The sequence below is a fragment of the Lytechinus pictus genome, chromosome 5, assembly GCF_037042905.1.
Source record: "Lytechinus pictus isolate F3 Inbred chromosome 5, Lp3.0, whole genome shotgun sequence".
In the NCBI taxonomy this organism is placed as follows: domain Eukaryota; kingdom Metazoa; phylum Echinodermata; class Echinoidea; order Temnopleuroida; family Toxopneustidae; genus Lytechinus; species Lytechinus pictus.
The window spans coordinates 47143970-47159400 of record NC_087249.1 but is presented as its reverse complement, the minus strand read 5'-3'; the positions used below and the strand labels follow the sequence as shown (position 1 = coordinate 47159400).

At 36.3% G+C, this 15431-nt stretch overlaps 1 protein-coding gene across 1 annotated transcript in view; it reads right to left on the bottom strand.

The window, feature by feature from the left end:
* Positions 1-15431, bottom strand: part of LOC129261342 (amyloid beta precursor protein binding family B member 2-like) — a 53548-nt gene that overhangs the window by 14485 nt on the left and 23632 nt on the right. Inside the window, exon 5 of the mRNA XM_054899409.2 lies at positions 2217-2470. Within this exon, the coding sequence (XP_054755384.1) occupies positions 2217-2470 (254 nt within the window). The remainder of the gene's footprint in view (positions 1-2216; positions 2471-15431) is intronic.

Here is a 15431-nt window from a genome sequence, read left to right as displayed (position 1 = left end):
ACAAACAGAATGAGATGATGGCGATGAAGGACAAAAAAGAACGACAAAAGAATAAAGGATAAAGAAAAAGAAGAAAGAAAGGAAGGAAGGAAGAAAGATAGAAAGAAAGATAGAAAGAAAGAAAGACACTCAAATGCAATAGAAAAATAATAAACAGAGTAAACTCTCCATGGAACATCGATACTTTCTTCTCATATAAGAGCATAGTGTCCCATATTTCATCTAACACAGTATCGGGTATATGGTGGCATACCCCATGTTATACCTATCGTCTCACAATATTTTCAAGGGTTGGGAAATCTATAGCGATTCTTATTTGTTGGAATAAAATCATGGGAATAACTCAACTTGATTGAACTGTTTTCGACAGTACGAAAGCTCTTCAAAGATACCCTACCCTGGCAGGACAACTCCTTACGGAAATATCACAAGGGGTAGAATAGCAGAGTTATATATGGATCTGGTTCAGGGTATCAATCATGATGAACTAATCTACTCTCAAAAGATCTGTGCTATTTCTCTTTCAGTCATGGTTTTGGATGTTTTTCTTATGTCTTTGCTCTGCCCCAGTGTAAAGAGAAATGCATTCACACTCGCAACATTATACGTTCATACATCGCTCTCAGGCACTGGCAGCGATCAGGCAAGTTAAACCTACATGTATGGTACGGGGGGGGGGGGGGTTTGATCTATCATGTAACCCTCCCCCCTCTCCACTTCAATAGATTCTCCGCCCATGCTCACAGAAATGAAATATTTTCAAAATTAGTATTCAAGAGCATATACGAGTATAAAAGTATATATTCCATTTCATACTTAACTCCCAGGATGTATAGCGTGATTTGAATCCACATAGAATTGTGAACATCACTACAATCGGGAATGACACATAAAATTAATCTTTAAAAAATGTGTGGACATGATCTGGAATGGGCTATTTTGTACACAAAGCAGATGTTTTATAAATTTAATTCAGGGTCCCGTAACACAAAGGTTAGCGATTGATCATACGCTTGATTTTCACGATTTATTGTACATTGTAGTCAATGCAATCAATCATAGAAAAGTGTTTTACGATCATTGCTAAGCTTTGTTATGGGCCCCTGATCAGTTTAAATAATCACGGTCTAAACACATTAGCAATTAGAAAACATTCACCATCATCTTCTGAAAAATTATTATCATAGGACCTTGCGAAAAATAGGTAAACATCATTCACTGAAGTGTAATTCCATACAAATTCCCATTTTCGGTTATCATTGTGGTATTATTCCTTTACCTATTTGAGCCAGGGATTCCTATTTCAAAGTCTATAGGAAGTACAATATTAAAAGTCAATTCATTAACCGTACCCTAAACATAAGACACCTTAGTGAATTCTGGCCTTTATTCAACTAGTGTAATAAAATGGCACTCCAAATATCCCGCATCTGGTTTCACTGCTCACACACAGGAGTAAAAACTGTAACCATAGATTCAAAACCACTCATACTTTTCTAGTTCGTTGGATTCTCAAAGGGCCTCCCTAGTTTCAGTTAAGAAGGTTCAAAGGAAAGAAACTGAGGAGTACCATCTACAAGAAAGAAGTTGCCATCTTCAAAACATGCCACTTGACATCCAGTTTCATTATAAGAAAAATAACATGTAATATGAAGCAGAAAGGTACTAAGAATGATGTCATGCATGGGTGAGGGTGGCAGGAAAAAATGCTATTTTTGAGAGGATTTGTTTTATGAAATTGGAGCAAGAATCCTTCAAGCTTGGTGTACCCTTAAATAAAACCTAATTCACTTTGTTGACAAGCAATATTTGTACATCAAAAGACACTGGGGCTGAATAGATTTGGACTAACATTTCTAAAATCATAGAATTATCTTCAAAATCTGTCTGTCTCTTGGATTTAATCTTCTTTTCCAGTTGGATTTTTTTTGTAAGAAGAAAAGGAAGGATAAGAAGATGAAGGAGAAGATGGTGAAGGAGAAGGAGGAAAAGGAGGAAAACAAGAAAAACAAGAGTAGCAGTGGCAGAAGAAACAATAATTGTAGGAGAAGTAGTAATAGCAGTAGAAGCAGTGATAAAAAGGGTTCTTGTTTGGAAGATTTGGTATCCATTAACCCTAATATTTAAATGATATTCTCTTAAATACAATACCTCTGTGTATTTGGAAATTGCTGAGAATAACCCTTGAACTTTAACCTTAAAGGTCATATACTTACATGGTGTGTGGGTCGCATCCTTACTACTGTCTAGCGAAATACTCTTCATTTGCATCAATTGTTGTTGCTGTTGTTGTCTGATCATCTGACCTTGGGTTACCATGGAGATTGTGTTGCCCTTTTGGCGCTCGCTCATCACCTTGGCGCAGATTTCGTGCAGCGCGTTGGCGATGGCCTTAGCCGGGATATCGCATCGGAACACGTGGCACTTGTAGCGCTTGGTGACTTTGTCCCTGGCTACATAGGCAAAGTCCCTGGGAAAAAGGAAAAATGAAAGGGGAAAATAAGTAAAATATTAAGAACAGGGGAATAAATCCAAAGGTTTTTTTTTTGCATGAACCGTTGTTGATGTTGCAAGCCAGAAGATATGTCTCCTAATGTTGCATAAGCTGCAGTCACATTTCCCCTACAGTGTCCACACAGGAGTCGAAAACAACCGTTTTCAAGATTTCTATATGAAACAAATACAGGAAGCTGGTACAAAAATTATAGAAAAGGCTGTTTTTGACTTGCTGTTCACCATAGTAAAAGAAATGTGACTGTGCCTTTACATTTATTCCCAATACAAATCATACTGCAAAAATGTTATTTAAAAGTTTAAGCATGGTATTTAAGCCCATTGCTCTAATAACTATTGTTTACACTTTTTTAACAATAGTTTATTCTTTTTAAACCAGTTGTTTAAAAAACATTAAATAATTGTTTAAGAGTCTAGACAATAGTTGTTTCAAATAATTTGCTTGAATTCTAAACAGCGTTTTTACAGTGTAAAATGCCATTTGTGACCTGCCACCCCAAAACCAACAATAAATCGACCAAAATGAATATTGAGATTTTCATTGAGCTTAATTGAACATTCACTTCCTAAGCTTTAAAATGATATGTTAAAAGTGACCAACAATAACATTTACAAGTACTTGATTGAATGCAGAGGAAATTCAGCAAGAGCTTACAAAATAAAGAGAAAACAAGGTTTGAAGTTGGGGTTCACTCAAGCATGAGATGTGCATACTGTGTAATCTCGGTGAAACTTCCAAGCAGTTTGGAAAAATTGTGTCCAATATAAAACTCTTGTATCTTTTCTTTTATTCAACTTCATGACTTCAAATTTTCACATTATGAAGAAGAATTGTTCTTTCAGATCAGCTATTTTTTTTCCGTTTTGGCTTTTGGAAACTAAATTACTATTTTGGCTACTTACAGAGAACCTTACCTGGCGACTTATATAACCTTTTATGCACAACCTAAAAAAGCAACTAACTTGATGTTTGTCATACATGTAACTTTACAAATGAACCAGTCCAAATGCTGCCCAACTGATTGGCTGAATGAATTTGAGTTTGATTTTCAGGATTGCAATCTATTGCAACTCTTTGTGATACAAGCCTTAATCTATTATACGTAGGTGAGATGAAAAATCACAACAATGTGCGAGTATAACAGGGAAAACAAACAACAGAATACCATCATCATCATCAACAAAACACAATTGTGGACTGAAAATAATGGATATATTTCACAATGTGATAAAGACTTAGATAAAGACATGAAATTTATTTTATAAAACTTGCATGCAAAACAAACAGTGAAAATGAATTGAAACAAAGAATTTATTTTGAATTCAAAATATTGTTTTCACATCAAAACTGCACTTTGCAGCAAAAATGGCTGAATTATACACAATTGACATTTGCATCATAGAATTAATGGTCATTTACAGTACAGATTAACCCCAAAAAGAATAAAATAATATGCAGAGAAATACAAAAGATGACAAGTCATGTTCATGACTAAAGCACTATGAGACAAAAAGGTTTAGTCATAAAAAAAGGTGTAGAAGATGAAATTGTATGCATATCAAAATATTTATATAAATAAATTGAGATGCCAGGAAGATTATGATAAAAAACTCACGAAGTATATCAATATTGAATCATTCAAAAGAAGAATCCGAATCACAAATCACGAATTACCTGGTGTGAGCTTCCAGTCAAGAAAAAAAAGTGACTCAACTCAATTATGCAAATCCCAACATTGAATGCATAAATATCATTATCATGCATGCAGACTGTAGTCTTGTGAGACAGGAGTTACAACGTGCAGACCAACCATAGGTCTACCGCTTTGTTCTTTCACCTTCTGCCAAATGACTGCACTGAAAGGCTAATGTCACTCACATAGCAGCTTGCTTCCATACAAATCTCACAGACTTTCCTCAACAGAAACTTAAACAGAAACCGCATGCATTTATTCTCTGGAAAATTGGTGAAACTTCTTGCGCACCGATAGCCCAGTCCCAGGGGGCGCTCTCCAAGTCGGCAACTCTATTCTTGCCGCTGAAGTCTTTATATATGTATTTGTTCAGAATGAACATCACTGGAGCATTTGATATTCTAGCATCTATCAGGGGAAAGGGTCTCTAAAATCTAATGCACTTTTCTATCACTTGGGACTGGCTCCTATATGAGATACCAGCTCAGGGAACAATGTTGTAAGGACAGAAGACGTTGAAAGGTGTTATGAAATAAAGAAAGAGAAATGAAGAGTTGGAGTGGAGGGTTCTGGGACGTGTTCCAAAGTCATCGCATCTCGAGTGGGTCATACCACCACGCACCAGCATGTCATAAAGAATTTAAGAGTAATGAATGGATTTGTAAGAAGAAACGTGGAGGGAGAGGGGAAGAGGCAGGAGTGTCGAGTATCACTACATGTAGATTCAAGAGGGACGGAATTTGGTGAGAAATGAGCAAAATGTGGTAGTTCTCACGAAGTGTTAATCACATTCCGGCGCCACAATGTCTGACGATCTATTCATGAGGTCAGCGGACGGGGCCGATTGCGGTTAAGTGATGAACACCTAATGGGTAACAAGCTGCGTACAACAAGTGTATTTTGATATTTCCATGTTTACATGCCTCCCATAACCCCATTGGTTTCCTGTCAGCCGGCCCGCTGTATCGGGGACCATCTGGGGTATGGGTGCGCTGTCTTCAATGATAGGCAATCTGCCAGGATTTGGAGTGGAGCGCTGAAATGCTGGGAATTTTGCATGGCATTGCCTTTCTCCCTAGAGTTTCCTCTATCCATAGAGGAATAAAGAGGGATTTGGCATGTTCTCATAATATATAGTTACAGTGAAGAGAAAGAGAGAGAGAGAGAGAGCGAAAATGGGAGACCAAACCCTTGAAAAGAATTAAAGAGGGTGAGTCTACAATAGGGGGAGAGGGTACAACAGAAAGGATAAGATAATACTCGCTTAAAATGGGATGAACAAGTGAAATTAAAAAGAAACAAGGAAGAGAGAGCAAGAAAAAGAAAGAGGGAAGGAGAAAAGGGAACAGGATAAAAGACAGAGAAAGAGAAGGGAAGGGAAGGAGAGAAATACAGATAAATAGAAAGAGAAAGAAAAGACAGCCATTGTGAAGAGGAAAATTGATATGTGAGGGAAAAACTCCATCTAAGAGTAAAAATAGATTAAGTATATCAAAAGGACAGACAGGGAGAACAGATAATACAGATGAGAAAGTAGAGTAACCTGGGGGAATAATGGAAAATAGAAAAGATCTTAAAAGGAAGAGAACGTTAAAATTTTGTGAAATAAAGGCCAGAAATGTTGGATAGAGAAGGGAATGAGATGAACTGCGAAGAAAAAAAAAAGCCTGTTATAAAGAGGGAGAGAAGAGGATACAGAAAGAGAAGATGGAATAAGAACAACCCAGATTAAATAGTGAGAGAATAGGAAATAGAAGACACAGCCGAGTTCAACACTCTCTCCAAGTTTCAAATGACATGTATTCCTGGAGAGAATTTGCTGGCAGTGTTCTTGAATTTTGATTTATAATTACCATCATATTCTCCAGACATTCTTATAAATTGCACCGTGACGATCACCAAGAAATCAGTATTCGAATACTGGTCCTTCAGGATCTGTGCATCAACATTTGCTCGAATGTGATACCAGGTGTAATAACATAGATAGTTAGTTGGTAATAAGTTTTTGAAGTGATTTGTGCCAAATAGATATGTCCCAGATATTCTGGCCCAGTGCAATTTTTTGTAAACCAAATTTCTGTGAGTGTTCTGGTAGTGTTTTCCACTGTCAGCATTATAGGGAGACACAAAAAAAAGTACAAAAACAGGATCCATAACTTGAGAGAAAGTACAGATTCAATTCAAATGTCACAGAATTACGCCCACTGCCATTTCCCCATCAAATGATAGTTGTGATCATAATACCTCAGTCCCACTCACTCAATTTGGCGTCGGAAGTCTCCCTACCTCGTTAACCACCAATACAGACCCACTCCTGTTGTCATCTTCATAGAAATGGTGTGATTGATGACACAGCCAGAGACCTTTCAGGCATAATCATTTCTTCCAAGCTTCATAGAAGCTTCCTCACCTCAAACCCCACCCCAGGAATTCACCCAAATGGGGTCTTAAAATGGATAGAGGCTCTAAATGACAAGTTTCTTTGCTGATGGCAGCGTGAGAGCTCGAGGGTATAAACAGAGCATAGAATTCAGCAAAGTTAAAGAGTCGGATGCTCTTTAACTCTATAAAGGCCTTCACATCTCTCCTCTTAGTCCGAGTAAGGCCTAGGAGATACAAATGTCATCTACAAACAACCTGACAACTTTCATCTTCAAGATGATTGAGCAGACAAGGAAGTTTTTGGAGAGTGCCCGCCATCCACGTGCGAGGATTGTGTTGGATGGCGGAGCACAGATGAGTGAAAAAAGGTAGGTAAACAAGTGCCCAGACAGTCTGGCGCCACCATAGACATGACGTGTCATCATGCATTAAATATCTATGCAAAATTGGCAACACTTCGGTTAAGGCAGCGCATACCCAAACAAGTGGTGTACAATTTCAATTCTTACTCTGCAGTTGACATCCAGTTTGCCTTTTATTCACTTCTTTTATAAAAAAAGTCATCTTTTCTTCTATTAGCATCTCAATCTTCACAGCTTTTATGAACTCTTACTCATTGCGTGCCTGACCTGAATTTTGAGGGAGGCATGGCTTTGAAATTTTTGTGTGCATCATCATATTCCCAGGTGTTACTTCCATCCAATGCGATATTCATTCGGTCACTTTTGCAACTTGAAGGTTGGAAATGTTCCAACTTATTCCATATGGCATTATCTCCATAAATAATCTCCCAAGATGCAATTCTTCTCCTTCATACTCTAAACTCTAAAATCGATTCCCCATCCTCAATAAATATTCAGAAATAAAGCCAAGATAAAGCGTCCTGGTGTAGTGGTTCTGTCACCAGCGTTGTTATCAGATGGTTGTATATTTGGACCTCATCACAGCACTTCCATCACTTGGCGAGCCATTCATCTACTTCTGCCACTCTCCACCCAGGTGCTTAATGGTTACCTGGTAGAATGCCCAACTCAACTAAGTATGCCGAGCATTTGAGCTTGAATGCTCCTGCATGAATGCAAGTAAAACTTGTCCATGAAGACTGCCTTCAGATGGAAAATATCATCCACATTTTTTTTCTTAAGCTTTGTTTATACATCATTGTATTGATTATTCAGGCAAATTGAATTTTCAGGGAGGAAGAATGTTTGTCTATATAACCTTATGTGTTACTTATCTGTATTGAGGAATTAAAAGTAGTACTCTCTAGGAAAGAACAAACTTCTGAAGAACTTCTAAGTGCTTGAATTTTTTTCCAATCAAGGATCATCTCTTTCGATGAATAAGACGAGACCCAAATAACATAAAGCATGGCAATTGATCATGGGGCTGCTTTCTATGATTGATTGCATTGATTAGTGTGTATAATCAATCGTAAGACTCAGCCCTAAAATCGATTGCTAGGCTTTATGTTATCAGGCTCAGGTATCACATCAAATCAAACAGAGAAGAATAATCTTTTTTTCCTCCCTAACCTCTAAAACAAACATTCATGGCACTCAGCAAAATTTTCTCTACCTAGACAAGCTCGTAATAAGCCTTCCGAGATAATCCGTTGCCAAGCAACACACCATTGGCCAGACATTTTGATCTCGACTGAATACTTCTAGGTGAGTGCCAATTACCAATTTACTGATTGCATACACAATAATTGAGAATGAGTTGGCAGGTTTTTCATACCTCCGAATCCATATGCTTCTGTTTATTGATGCATGTATCAACATCGCCTTGTTAGCAGACATTTTGCTCACGATATATATATTTTCTCTGGGTGCTAGATTGCCTAGCACGGGTTCCGATGTAGGCAATTAAACTTTAATTACCTTACCAGTAGACTTTTACAGGAGTGTTGAAAATCGATACAACACAATTGTAGCCTGCTAACTACACATCTAAGGTAGATTGCACACACTCAAACTCTCAATTTGACTCAGAATGGTTTGGAAGCAACAGACAAATAACCCATTCTGACACAAAGTAACTAAAAAACTAGTAACTTTGACTAAAAAAAAAGAGTTGACCCTTTGACTCCTCAGAAACAAGTTAAATTTCAATACCACACAATGCAGCCCACTAACTACACATCTAAGGTAGATCGCACACACTGTTTTATTTCTGTTGAGTCAAATTTAACTTGGAATGGTGCCAGCTGGGAGTCAATTTTATTCCTAGTCATAGTCACTCAGATTCTGAATGAATTTGTCGAGGAATGGGGCCACCCGAGAGTCAATTCTATTCCTAGTTAAATTGAGTCAGGTTCTGAATAACTTTAACAAATCAGAACGGTGTGGCATCAACTAAAAATCACAAAGCAACTTAATGTTGACTTGTTGAATCCTCGGAATCTCAGTCATAAAAGAGCAGATACAAGATTTATCATGTTGATAAAGGCAAGGCCCACCCCAACTTGAATTTGAAGTAAACTATATAATGTCACAGCCTCTTTGACATGATGACATAAACTACTCAAATACTTACTGTTTCCTTTCCCACAATACAACAGTTGGATCACACAATCTTATCTTATAATACATGCCCACTTTATAATACTGATGAATGATCTGAATTTCGACCAGGAACTTGTCACATTTTTTGCCAAAACCTTGCCCAAACCCAAAAAAAAAAAAAAAAATGTAGTTAAGAAATTTCCAAATCCCCATTGCACACAATTTGATTTTTAGACACACATTTCCATAGACTAACATATACAGTAGCTCCCACGTAGGTTAAAAGATTTGATTGTTCTGGGCGTGTGCACTCCAATCTTCCTGAGGCAATGGCTGAATCAGGGGGCATTTCATGAAACAAATAGTAAGTGAAAAATCACTCTCTATTGTTATAAGCTACTGAAATCCTTGCATCTGATTGGCTCATCGCATCTTGTCAGTGGAAAAAAATCACTGACAACATGCTTCATGAAACGCTCCCGAGGAGAAAGAATGGAGGAGTGTTTCACAGTCAGTGACTTTCACTGACGAGTGTTATGAGCTACGGAAATCCTTGCATCTGATTGGCTCAGAGCTAATTTGTCAATGAAAATCAGAGACAAGTTGCTTCATGAAACACTCCCCGGGCTTTGGAGTCATATCACAAGACTGGTGACCATATCTCTAGCATTTCCTGGGTACCCCAATTAGGGGAATGAATATTGAGATATTATACCCATCCAGGTGCTTCTTATCGGCTGGATAGCACCGATCGAGTGTATCATCACGCCATCATTTAAATTATAAGTGAGGTTGGATGTAGAAAGTGGAAATTTTCATAGAAATGTGATTTAAGTATCAATCATGCCAAGCAGCAACACACATTTTTAACTGGATTCATTATTTAATTTCACTGTTTTTTCACTTAAATCTACTAAAATTTAAAGAGACAGATTGTCAGAGGAGTACTACGGATAATTTGTATTTTACAAAAATTACTAGATTCCGTTTAGATGAATAGATTATTTAATTATATAAAAATGTATTTTCACACAAAACTTTTCATTTTTAATAGAATCTAGATTTACCTCTCTGATGATTAATCAAATTTGAATAGTTTCTTGAGTGATGAACAGATTTATTGAACAAATTCCAATTAAGGGGTGATTTTCATCAAAGGCCACAATTGTAATATATGGCACATGGATACAAAAACCATTTAAATTGTTTAAATCAAAACAATATCACTTATAAAGTGTACACCAACATACAAATTTAATAGCAAGGTTGCATTTTGACGATAAAACATGCAGGATGTATTCATGTGTCAAAGAAAATAAGAAATTGATAATCCACATGAAAGGCATGCAGAATTCATGAAGACAAATACAGAGGTGGAGAGTAAAAAATAATCAAGTAATTCTATAATAATTACAATAAATCAGAAAAATAAATAAAGATATAGTTTCAGTTGAAGAAAATAAAGCACTCAATACAAAACAATAAGAACATAATTTCAAAGAAAGTATATATGACTTAATATAAAAATAAAACAAGTAAAATAATATATACACAAATTGACAAGTATCCAACTTCTTAGAAACAAACAAAAATAAACAAAAAATAAACAATGATAACAATGAATACCTAAACATCCAAATCAAAAATTATTTGAATAAATCAAAACACAGAATACAGGAAAACAGAGCAATAAAAAGCAAAGTAACAAATGTAGCAAATAATTCAAGAATGATCACAAGTTTTCACAAATTACAAAAAAAAAATAAACATTATTACCTTTCTCTGTAGGACATGATAAAATGGAAATAAAAGGAAATAAAATGAAACATAATATTAGTTTCATAATGCTATTAGAAAGTTTGCAACATCAAGAAATACTTGCATATCATTACGGCTTATATATCAGAACACATTAGTCTATAGTTAATATTATCCATCAAAGACCAAAAGCATCTGGTCAAAAGCATTTGAGCAGGTCATTATTTGTAGATCATACCTATTATCAGTTTATGGAAAATTGAAAAGTCTGTTTTAATTATAAATACCCAGATAAATAATACCTGTACATGTACATCTTACAAATTTGTAAGGGCTGAAGAAATATTGGTTTCTCAAATGCGAGAAAATGTTTACATGCTCTAGCAGAACAAACTTGCATAACAACACGTTATGTGAAGATTAAATTTATGCATACGGCACATGCATTTTCATATCAAATGAAAATGAATCAAAGAAAGAAAATCATATGATTTGAATTCCTTGCTTGTCATGAATTCATTTAAGATATGTTGTTGAATTTCAATCATAAGATGAAATTGACTTGAAGATTTGACTTTAGTTGAAGGCAATCTTAGCAATAAGTCTCGGGCAGAATAACCTAATTTGAGTGATAAAATGCCACAATTACATCTTAATGCACATTATCAATAATCTGAATTAGGACAAAATGAAATTGAAATTATTATAAAACCTTTCTTGTTTTAAGTAAAGACAAAATTATGTAGCTTAAGTAGAATGTCAAGGTCATTCAATTTGTCATACTGAACATGTAACATCTAAATTTCAGCAAAATGTGATCTCAATTAGCTGTAATGATTAAAATAAATCGTCACTCACATTTCATCTATATTTCTATTTGTCAAACTGAATACTACACACATGAATTATATCTAAATATTATCATTCTTTTAGCTGAAATAATCAAAATAAAAACAAATAATCATTCATAATTCATATACAAAAAATTATTAGATCAATTTGCAGAGTGAATGTATATACAGTGCATCCCACAAAAAACGAAACAGAGATTTATCGATGATTTATCATAACTTAATCGCAAATACAATAGACAAATGACCTACCATTTTAAAACTTAGAATCTCCTCTTTCATCTGAAAGTACTTAGATTATTTCTCATTCACGCATGAGTGAGCAAAAACAATTTGAAAAGGGGATACCAAAAAGTCACTTGGCGGGCCGTATCTGGGTCTTAAAAAGAAAACCACATTTTTATAAAGTTCAATATCTGCCCTTTAATTTGATACCTCAATTACAGAAAATGGTCAAGAAATAACAAAGTTCTGGTTATTTGAAATAAGGCTTGAATTTCAATAAATTCATAAAATGAAGAGGTTTTACAGGCTAGCGTTCAAACTCACTCGACACTCCGTTTCGTTGACGATCAGCCATGCGTTTAGTCTTTTGTTACTGTGCGATAGCTTCTGTGGGAAACCGGTGAAAACACGTTTATTTAATGAAATTATGGAAATACAAGCATTGTTTCGAGCGATCATAACTTTTTTACTACTTGACCATTTTCTGTGATTTAGGTATCAAAGAAAAGAGAAGATATTGAACTTTTCAGTCATGTGATTTTCTTTTTGAAATTCAGATACCCCCGCCAAATGAGATTTTTGGCATCCTATCTTCGAATTGTTTTTGCTCAATCATGCGTGAATGAGGAATAATTTAAGTAATACCAGATGAAAGAGGAGATTCTAAGCTTTACATTGGTAGGTCATTTGTCTATTTCATTTATGATTAAGTTATGATAAATCATCGCTAAATATCGGTTTCGTTTTTTCTGGGACGCACTGTATATATATATATATATATATATATATATATATATATATATATATAGTGATGATATATATATCTCAGGGTGAAAGTATATATATATATATATATATACATATATATATCTTTGTCTCTGTTTTCTATCTGTATCCAACAATCTGAATGTAATATTGCCATACCTCACAGTGTATATATATCATGAACTATGTGAAATATATCTCTGTATATCTGTCCATTTTTCACAATGATACGCAAAGACCAAGAAAAGAACAGAGCTCAAAATTGCTTTCTGAAAGCAATATGATGTTACTGGTTTGGGGTATACTTTCGTCATATAAACCTGTATTCAACACAAGCCAATTATTCAAAGTACGATCATTCTATTCCACTAAAGATTGCACTCTACAGGTACCTGGTTATATAATGAGATATCATCAACACTCAATGCATGCACCGGTGGCATTCACATTTAAATACACATCACTTGTGATAATACAAGATAAAAGGGAAACGTCTTACGCCAAATCTAAAGCTCGGAGAAGGCACGACACCCAAACAATAATGGCGGCCAAACAGGAAGTCTGGAATGCACGTCATAAACCAACATTTAGCGATGTTTTCAAGTTGTATATACAGACCTACCTTAGTTGGGCCTCAGCTCGCTACTGCTATATATATTGCATCGCAGCAGTCTACTGTGGGTATATGTTAATAACTACACACAAAGGATGCTTAATATCTCTCACTGGTAAAAAGAGAAGAGGGGTAACCGTGGGTTACAGTGGAAAATTAATGGACTACTTCACTCCACCAAGGCCAATATAATCATCAATTATGTTCCCTGGGTTAGGGTGTTATTAATGCATGCAGTTAACGGATACGAGTCTCAATTTTAGTAGAATATTAAAAGAGTTTAATCTAGAGACCACAAAATACAGGAGGTAATGTAAATTGATGGAAGATCTGTTTTTAGAAGTGCTATTTATTGATCTCCTCAGCATATGCTCATTCTTGCTCCCCCCCCCCCTCCACACTCTTGCTTCCTCTCTCTGCCACGCTCCCCCTCTCTTCTCTCTCTTTCAGTACAGAGGTTCCAATATCAACCTCTTGCATGTATCTCGTCCTCCATTATGTGGACTCACACAAATACACTTAAGCCATTGTATTATTTCCTTAACTTTAGTTCCCTCTCCCTCTTTCTCTTCTACTTTGCACCTTCTCTTTTCTTTTACCCCCCCCCCTCTCCCCATCCAACTCTCGCTTTGTGCTGATCCCTTCAGACTTCTACTTCAGCTAACTCTTACCTCATCTGACTTTTTAGAAAATTGAAAACTGTATATATGCTCTTGTATTTCTCCCGTTCTAATTTCTTTTCCCTCCCCCCTCTCTATCCGTCTATGTCTGTCTGTGTGTCTCTCTTTCTTTCTTCCACTCTCTCTTTCTCTCTCTCTCTCTCTCTGCCTCTGTCTGTTCATCTCTCCCCCTGCCTCTTCTGCGTCTTTTCAGAACAGGATTAGTATTCTCATAATCCAAGAATCAACAGACTGAATCAATGACCAAGGTACGATGACGACACCACCATCACAACGGCGCATTCAGAAGCCATTTTAGTGTTCTGATCACCACTGCACACCAGTGTACACGCCATCATCGCAGCACAGAACGACATTGCACTAGCACTGTACTCCCAAACAACAACATACATACACGACACAGACAAAACACGAGAGACGGACAACAAACACAAGTTACCTCTGGTGTCGGGTTCCTCTAATTCAGGGTGCCCTCTGTCTCACTGCGGCATATTAGGAATTCTACAAGCACTACAGTTTCAATAACACCCTCTCATTATCTCTCCTACGCCGTGCTTATAAACCACCACCTCAACAAAAAGGAGACGGTATGCTCGGCAAGCTCAGACACAGAATGCATGCGAGTGAAAAAAATAGCCAGCAAAGGCCAAAATTTATTGACTACTGTTTTCTGCCTGGGTATATTATGTCTAAGAGGGATATCACGGTGTGCTGGAACCGAGCACGGCCTTTTTATTTTCAGGCTTCGTCCTTGTGGTGGGCCTCAGTCATCAGCAGTAATAATAATGGGAAGACATCTACGTCAATGCAAGGTGGCGAAATTCATATAACTGCAGTGGCAACTGTATTAAAAAAGCTGAGAAATGTACACCTTGGATTCATGCAGTCCTGTCTTCCCCTCTCTCTCCTTTCTCTCCCTCTCTCTCTCATTTTCTCACAGTTGATATTCACACCTTCATGTCTTCCATGGCAACTGCATCAAAACTGAGAATTCTGTACTTCAGATTTTTGTATATTATCTCTCAAATTTTCTTTCTTTTCCTATCTCTATCTTACACACACACACACACACACACTCACTCACTCTCTTTCTGCATCTTTCTCTGTTTCTCTTCTGAAGACGTTTCAATAACTGCCATCAGAACTGTATTTAAAAACTGAAAATCTATAACTAAGATGTTTATATATCGCTACATTTCCAGTTCAGTAATTTCTCTCTCTCTCTCTCTTCTGCTGTTCACACATTCAAATGAATACCGTCTTGACTGTTTTTGCAGAATATCTGTTTAAGTTTGTGTATATTTCTCCCTTTTAACATATCTTTCTTAATTTGCTATCCTCTCCGTCCATGTCTTATACCCCACCCCCTCTCTCTCTCTCCCTCTTTTGTTCATCTCAGTGTTGCTTTTTAACCTACAGAAAACTTATGTGCAAATTGTAAA